At 45.9% G+C, this 8,136-nt stretch overlaps 1 protein-coding gene across 1 annotated transcript; it reads left to right on the top strand.

Moving 5' to 3' along the window:
* The first annotated feature begins 3,399 nt into the window (after positions 1–3,399).
* LOC120703793 lies at positions 3,400–5,280 on the top strand. Its single transcript, XM_039987963.1, has one exon. The coding sequence runs from the start codon at positions 3,659–3,661 to the stop codon at positions 4,013–4,015; it is 357 nt and encodes a 118-aa protein (XP_039843897.1). The 5' UTR covers positions 3,400–3,658; the 3' UTR covers positions 4,016–5,280.
* The last annotated feature ends 2,856 nt before the right edge of the window (positions 5,281–8,136 follow it).

Raw genomic sequence — 8,136 nt, 5'->3', positions numbered from 1 at the left:
TAATTTTCTTTTATTTATTTTTACTATTCATTTGCAATGCTCCGTTAGATCTTTCTTTTTTATTTCTTTTTTATGTTTTTATGTTTTATTTTTTCTAATATTTTCATCCACTATTCTCTATTTTTTCTATAGACTAAGTCTATGAATACTATAAATATAGTGATTCTTAATGTTTCTTTTCATATAATTTCTTATGGTTTGCCCCCTATCTGATATTACCATTTGATTCTTTTGCTTCTTATTTCACTTTTTTATTTAGTTAATATTTCTTGTTTTTTAATTAGTTCTTTTTGACTCATTTGGTTTGAGTATATGCTTGTAATTCTTCATGTAATGTTATCTATCAATGTGTAACTAATTTGTTCATAATGCCAAATTATTTGTTCCCATTGTAGACTAAATTGTTTGACGATGCTAAATCATTTGTTCGCGATATCCATCTTCCATTATGTAGCCTATACAATCAAATATTCACGATGTTTAATATTTTGTTCATAGTACATTACTTTTTTTAGTCATGTTTAATTTTTTGTTCTAGAAAATAATTATTTGTTCATGTTGTTAAAATATTTATTCCCAGTATTTGAAAATAATTATTTGATACTAAAAAAATGTTTTTGAAAAATATCATGCAAACATAGGCAAGTGCGGTCTTGTTTTGAAGATCTTGTAATAAAAAAGATGATGGTGCAATTGAAATTTAATTTAGATGCACAGTTTAACATCTATAGATTTTTTAATATGAACGTCCCTTAGCATGTGGGTGATGTTATCAATTCCACTGCATGTATGCATCTATTATTTATTAAATCTAACAACCTGCAGCCTAAAATATTGAGATATGACTCAACACACCTTTCCATGCTTCAGATGATAGTTGACCATTCCATCGCCTATGCCTAATCGCACCCAAGAGCGAGCGTCCGGCGTAGGGAGCAGCCCAGCGAGGAGCAGGCGGCCCACTGTAGGGGCAGGCGGCCCTCACGGGCGCGAGGCCAGCCCAGGCGGGGGCTAGCTGGCAGGCCGGCCCAAGGCGCTAACGCCCAGGTGGGGCGGTTTTTTTATTTTTTATTTTCGTTTTTTACAAAAATATATTTTCGATTTAGAAATTTACAGGAATATATCCCGGCCGCCCCGCTGCCGGGCGGTCAGGTCGAAGCCGCCCGGGGAAGTTTTTTTTATTTTTTTATTTTTTATTTTCGTTTTTTACAAAAATATATTTTCGATTTGGAAATTTACAGGAATATACCCCGCCCGCCCCGTTGCCGGGCGTCCAGATCCTGGCCGCCCGGCAGCGAGACGGCAGGGACATTTCTAAAAAAAAATTCGCAGAAAAAATTACGCGCAGATCCCTGGGGCCGGTCGCCTGGCCCGGCCGCTGGGCGGCCGGTCCTGGTTCACCCGGCGTACGTCCTGTCCTGGCCATGCGTCGCAGATAGACCTGGGCATGGGTCACCCGACCCGAACAACCCGACCCAACCCGCCCGAAAAAAACCCGACCCGACCCGACCCGAGCTACGTGGCGGGTGGGCGCGGGCCGTATTTTTTAACCCGCAACAATCAACGGGCCGGGCACGGGCCGTGATTTTTGACCCAAAACCCGACCCAACCTGGAAAACCCGACCCAAAGGCCAAAAAACCCGACCCAACCCGAAAAAAACCCGACCCGACACGCCCGCGCAGGGTGCACGGGCCAACCCGACCCGACCCGGTGATAGGTACGGGTCGGGCGCGGGCCATCCTATGCGACCCGTGACCCGAACCCGACCCGACCCGAACCCGACCCGACCCGACGTTTGCCCAGGTCTAGTCGCAGACTTGCAGGATCCGATCGACGCATGGCCTTCACGTACGTCCTGTCCTGGCCATGCGTCGCAGACTTGCAGGACCAGACCGGGTAAGCTGTTGGTCACAGTCTCACAGCGTGCTGCAATGCATGCACCGAATGTAGTGTCCGCGAGCTGACGTGACTCCCTCGCTGTGATACAGTATCCGGGGATTACTCCCGTGAATAGGATACTACTATGTGCTTACAGAGCAGCCGTTGCACATTGGAGAGAGGATACATAAAGCTTCACAACTGTTTTCTTGGTAAAATAAGGCCCAAATGCTCTCATGTTGACCTATAAACAACTAAACAAACAATCCCGACGAGAAACAGGGCATCCCTTAATTGTCCCATTAATGCGCCCTCCTGCTAAGCATAACCGGGACAAGCGAATCCAGGGCGGGTGCTAGCTAGGCGACGCCCATCTCGGTTCTCGGAGATCGTCACGCACATGTATGCGAGTTACTACCGTGCCATTGCCATGCCGCCCACCAAATAATGCCCACGCCGGAGAGCGCGGCGGACGAAAGCTGCAGCTCCCACATGCTGATCGCGCGCGCCAATCGCGCGACGCCGGGCGAACCAGGGCCGGCCGCCCCGCTGCCGGGCTACCGGCCTCAGAGACTTGCGCGGAATTTTCTTCGCGATTTTTTTTCAAAAATACCTCTGCCGCTCTGCTGCCGGGCGGCCACGTCCCGGCCGCCCGGGTATTTTCCTGTAAATTTCCAAATCAAAAATATATTTTTATAAAAAACGAAAATAAAAAATAAAAAAATAAAAAAACCGCCCAGCTGGGGCGCGCGCAGCCCAAGGGCACCAGCCCGTGTGCAAGCAAGGTGGGGCGACCCATACGGCTGCACGTGGCCAAGCCCACGAGGAGCTGTGCGCAGCTCGCAGGCCAGCAGCTGGTCAAGCAAGGAAATCAAGGCTCGGGTTGCATTTTATATTACCCTTGCTATCTATTTAACGATCACAAAAACCGCGGCCCGGGGGTGTTTGTGTGAAAGGACCCCACCACAAGGGAATTTTTTTTACCCGCGAGCAGAAATTCGTCCCGGCTGGAATTCGAACTCACGACTTCGTGGGAGCGACGCTACCGGGCTGGGCTAGCCAACTCGGCCGCCCAACCTTTCGCATCTATTTTCCGATCACATGATTAGCTACTTTATTAGCTCCTTTTTACTAATCTCTGCTAGTTCTTTGCATGCTTTGTTAAAAGTTCTTTAGTAGTGTGAAATTCTAGCTTTTGAAGTCTGTTCTGTTCTTACTCACTACTACAGAATACATCATTGCCAACGCCCCATCACCGCCGGTTTGTAATGTGAAATTCTAGCTTTTGATAGTCTATCACCGCCGGTTCCAAATGGACCCAGCGGTGATGCTTACGTATCACCGCCGGTTCCTAATACGACCCGGCGGTGATGCTCTCGACAACATCACCGCCGGGTCGTATTACGAACCGGCAGTGATACGTAATCATCACCGCCGGGTTGTAATATGACCCGACGGTGATGTGTTCTCCACCTATTTTTTTTCATTCTCCCCTCCCTCTCTCTCTCCGGTATTTTTTTCCTCCACCCCCTGGCGTCCGCCCACAGCCCTCCCTCCCTCGTGGCGCCGCCCTCCTCCCCATTCCCATTCCTCCTCCCGCGCCCTCCCATGGCGGCGGCGCCGGCCCTCCGTGTTCGTCGGGTCATCGCCATTCCAACCGAATTTCCCCTCGCCCCAGTTCCCCCCACTTCACAGCACAGCCGCTCCCCGCCTCCACTGCGAGCCTCGAGAGCCTAGCTAGGGTTCCCTCCCCTCCTCAGCTCCTCCCCGCGCGCTCCCATGGCTGCCTCCAAGGTGGTGCTCGAGGTTCTCCCCCAGGCGCCGCCGCGGGAGCCGGCGGCCGCGCTGCTCCCGCACCTCGCCGTGCCCAAGGTTCTGCAGTACATGTACCTCGCGAGCGCGTGGGTCGCCTGCGCGGGCGTGGCCGCCGGGACCGTCGCGCGCCGGGCCCTGGGCGACGAGTCCCCGGTGACCTACGCGTTCCTCAAGGTCTCGATCGGAGCCCTTGTCTTCCCCGTGCTGCTCGTCCTCGTCGTCACCCTGCGGCTCCTGCGCGCCATGTGCGCGGCGGGGTTCGCGCTGTCGCTCCGCATCGTCGCCAGGGAGGTTCAGGTCCATTCCCGGAAGGTATTGTGAAAAAAGGCAACGCTGTTCCTTTCCGCAGTTGATTCGAGCAGGTTTTACCACTGTTAGTCAGTCAGTAAACTGTATGCTGAAATTGACTGCCCCCTTTAAGCTGAAATGGCTAGCTAGGCTCTAATTCCCTCTGTTTTGGAATCAATTGTGGTATGCACAAGCTCTATGAGGTGTGGATGCATGAGCTGCTTTAATTCTAGTTAAGCTGCATTAGTTTCTCTAAAGAAAATGCAATTCGTGCACTGTATATATGTGAGTGCATTTGCATCTTTCCAATTTCACATTGAAGCATACATATACTATCCTTATGATTGTGTTCACTGGAAGATACTGACCGGATTTGCTTGCTGATGCTGTTGACCGGATTCTCTTCTTATATCATACTGATGGATTTTGTGTTTCTGTAAAAAGAATTGAAAAACTCTGTTTGATTATGCCAGCACATAAAAATGGTAGTAAACTGTAAACCAGGACCATCTTTAGTCTTTAGCAAGTTTCCCCCTGCATTTTTGAAGTAGTTAGTTAGAAATTATATTTCTTTCTGGTGAGGGATCTCTTCATCATGCACACATTTTTTCCCTGTCACTCTTATTTCTCCTAATGATAAGTTGATAACTTACTGCATCAGTAGCCCTTATGCATAAGTAAACATGTTGAGAGTTCGTTACATTGATTGTTGAGAAAGGGATAAATGATTGTGGTTCCTGGTAACCTGTTGCATTAGAGGTTCATGTCTTAATTGTAAGTGATACAGGCATTTAGCTAGAATGAAGGATAACAAGATAAATAGATTAAAAAACTCGGCTTCACTGGGAATGTTACAAATCTAACCACAGGTTGGCCTGTTTTATCCACGGGCAAGGACAATTAAAGAAGGCACTGAAGCTCGACAAGCAGTTACAGCACAGACCCTGATGTATGCTGGCGTCTGCCGTCTAAGCTAGCTGACTTCTCTGCTTAGGTTCTAATTATCACCAGTAATATCTTTATTAAGTCTTTCTTGGTGCCTTGTTGTACATATTAATGTTTGCTGGAACTCGTAACCTGACGCTGAAGCTGAAGCGTTTGCGATGGGGTGGGTCACTGGTTATCACCACCCTGTCTGAACATAACTCTGATGCCCTACTCAATAGTCTATTTGGGTAAGTCCCACAATTCACTAAATATATCTAAGCTGTCCGACAATATTGATGAAACTATTTTAGCCAACATAGATTGTAACCTCCCATCATACTGAAGTGCAACCAATTCTTTATCTCACGCCATAAGGCTACTCATTTTATACAGACTGTATCATATGTAATGGATTATCAGTTCTTGTAGAAATCTCTGCTTTCTGCTTTATTATGATTTCTACAAATTTTTGCTTCAAGTTTTTTTTTTTGAATTTGGACTGCAAACATATATTGTGCTATTGAACCTAGCTAGCTTAGTAGCAGCTGATAGGTTGAATGCATGTTTAAGTAATGAGATGAGATTACCTAATATAATTCAGTTAAGCTAATAACTGAATCTGTTTGTTCTTGAGCAAATGAGGTGTTCCACAATGATGCAATATTATTATATGAAAATATTTTTTTTGATGGGAAAAAGGTCTTCACCGCCGGTTCATGTCTTCAACCGGTGGTGTTGATGTCCCCATCACCAACGGTTCCAGATACGAACCGGCAGTGTTGATGTCCCCATCACCAACGATTCTGGAACCGGCGGTGATGGCCCCGCTATCACCAACGACTTAAATCCAACGGTACCCAAAACCGTTGGTGATGCACTTTTAGAACCGGCAGTGATAGGGGTGGCTGTAGTAGTGACTAGTCACTACTAGACCTTGGGATGCTGGTCTAAGTGAAGCTTTGGTAGTAGTCCTTGCTCGAGTTGATAGCTTCTCATTTTGCTTGCATTTAATTTGAGCTTTGCTAATTATTATTTAATCGTTGCATGCTTATTGAAGTAAGCTCTTTTGCGAATTTGGTTTGAAAATGCTTTTTTGGCATTGTGTTAAATCCTTGTTTCTGCTTTATGATGTGCTCTACTCGAATAAATTGCTTTTCACTTACTTCCGCTTTGCATCGAGCAGGGTCACGAGTTAGCTGGTGTCACCTTGGCAGGGGCTCCCATTCACTCCCCCTCGACCTCCGGTGCCTTCAGATGCGCAAGCAGCATGGTGAGGAGCTAATGAAGTGGTGTCTCGTGAGGGTGTCAGCCGCCCGAGATGCGACATATACGTGGTTAGTGTGGACACTGACGCTGATTTGTGGAACCAACAACACCCCACTACTATGGAAACACTACGAATCCGGTTGCTATAATCCGAGCCGGGGCTCCCATTCACTCCCCCTCTTTGGTCGCCCGTTTCAATCCTTCAATGTTATAAACAACACCTCACTACTACAGAAACACTACGAATCTGGTTGCTACAATCCGGACCAAAGTATCTGTGACGCTACAAAAACTTTGCGCCCCGCGAGAATCAAACCCAAGATCTCTTCCCTCGCGCATAGCTTCTTTACCACCCCAACTATGCAGCACAGGTGATTGTACAATGTAGTAGTCAAATATATTTTCTATTCCAAACATCTAACTGTTGCCACAAAAATCGAACGGATATTCACGGAACGAGACACGCTAAAGCATGGGAGCTCTGCATATCTACAGTGCAGATTTTGATCTCGAGGTTTGCGATGTGCCAGCCAATTTGACTTGTAATTGATAAGAAAATAAAATTTAATTAGTACATAACAAGGAACACATCAGCTAGGATTCCGAAGAGTTCTATAACAGCATCGGCTATAAGATCCGATGCTCAAAGATACAAAGTAGTCATCGGTTATCCTGCCAAATTAGATAGGACAAAATATTCTCTAAAATATATTGTAGAGTTCAAAGACTAACATAACCAGTAAAGGGCTTGAACCATGCTAAAAACATATATTCTTCCATAAAGAAATCAATCTAGCTAATAATACAAATTTAGAGTCACTGCTGATGGATCGGACTCAACAGAGACAGCTTACAATAGCAGGGCGATAATAAATTAAATAGAACCCGCTGATAGTTCTAATTATATTGGAAGATAAGATTAACACGTTTCAAGATAGAACGGCAACCAAAAAGCCTATCGGCCCTAAAGTACAACGATGGTTTATTCAGATGCAAGCCAATAATAGATCTTTGACTATGGTCGGATAAATTGTGATAAAGAACTAGCAAGAAATCAACCTATGCAGCCTTAAAAGAATTTGATAGAAATCGATAACTTGTGAGATCTTTTCAAACTAGAAGTGTCTCATGTACTTGCTTTGAAGAAATGGAGTCATACGTACAGGAAGAATTGGAGTCATACGTACATGAAGAACAAATGTCTCATGTACTTGCTTTGAAGAATTGGAGTCATACGAACAGGAAGAATTGGAGTCATACGTACAGGAAGAACAAATGACTCATGTACTTGCTTGTTTTTTTTTGAAGAACTTGTACTTGCTTGTTTTTTTTGAAGAACTTGTACTTGCTTGTATCTCATGGCAGCCCTAACTAGAAGTTTCTTGGACTTTTACGAACTGACTTGGTAGTCACTCGAGAGCCACATGGACTAACAGGCACCTTTCTGTGGTGTAAATGCTGCCACAACGTGAACAAGATGGATCAGTGGCCGCGGCTATGAGCCTCCGCATTTCATCAAATACACGACACAGTAGATTGATGGATAGGAGTATAGGACTATAACCTCAAGCATTTGTTGTGACTATCGGCTCAAGAATAAGATTAACAGACAATAACAGACAGGTACACTTTGTACGTTACATTATTACGGCCACAATGTCTGGGCACATCCTCCTCTCAACACTACACGAAAAAGTCACATTAGTACTGGTGCCTGCCGCCATTAGTACCGGCTGCCCTAGCCGGTGCCGGCTGGCCTGTACTAAATGGATCGTCCATTTAGTACCGGTTGCAGCATCTAGTACTAAATATACCATCCTTTCGGTAGGAATATATCTAGAGACATGCGCGTGCACCGGAGTTCGAACTCGTGATCTGTGGCCTCGTGCATAGTCTCCCCTACAATCCCACCCACACAAAACATGTGAGTGGACAAAATATGCTATCCTTTTGACGTAACC

Source organism: Panicum virgatum, chromosome 4K (assembly GCF_016808335.1).
Source record: "Panicum virgatum strain AP13 chromosome 4K, P.virgatum_v5, whole genome shotgun sequence".
In the NCBI taxonomy this organism is placed as follows: Eukaryota; Viridiplantae; Streptophyta; class Magnoliopsida; order Poales; family Poaceae; genus Panicum; species Panicum virgatum.
This window is presented reverse-complemented; position numbering and strand designations above follow the sequence as displayed.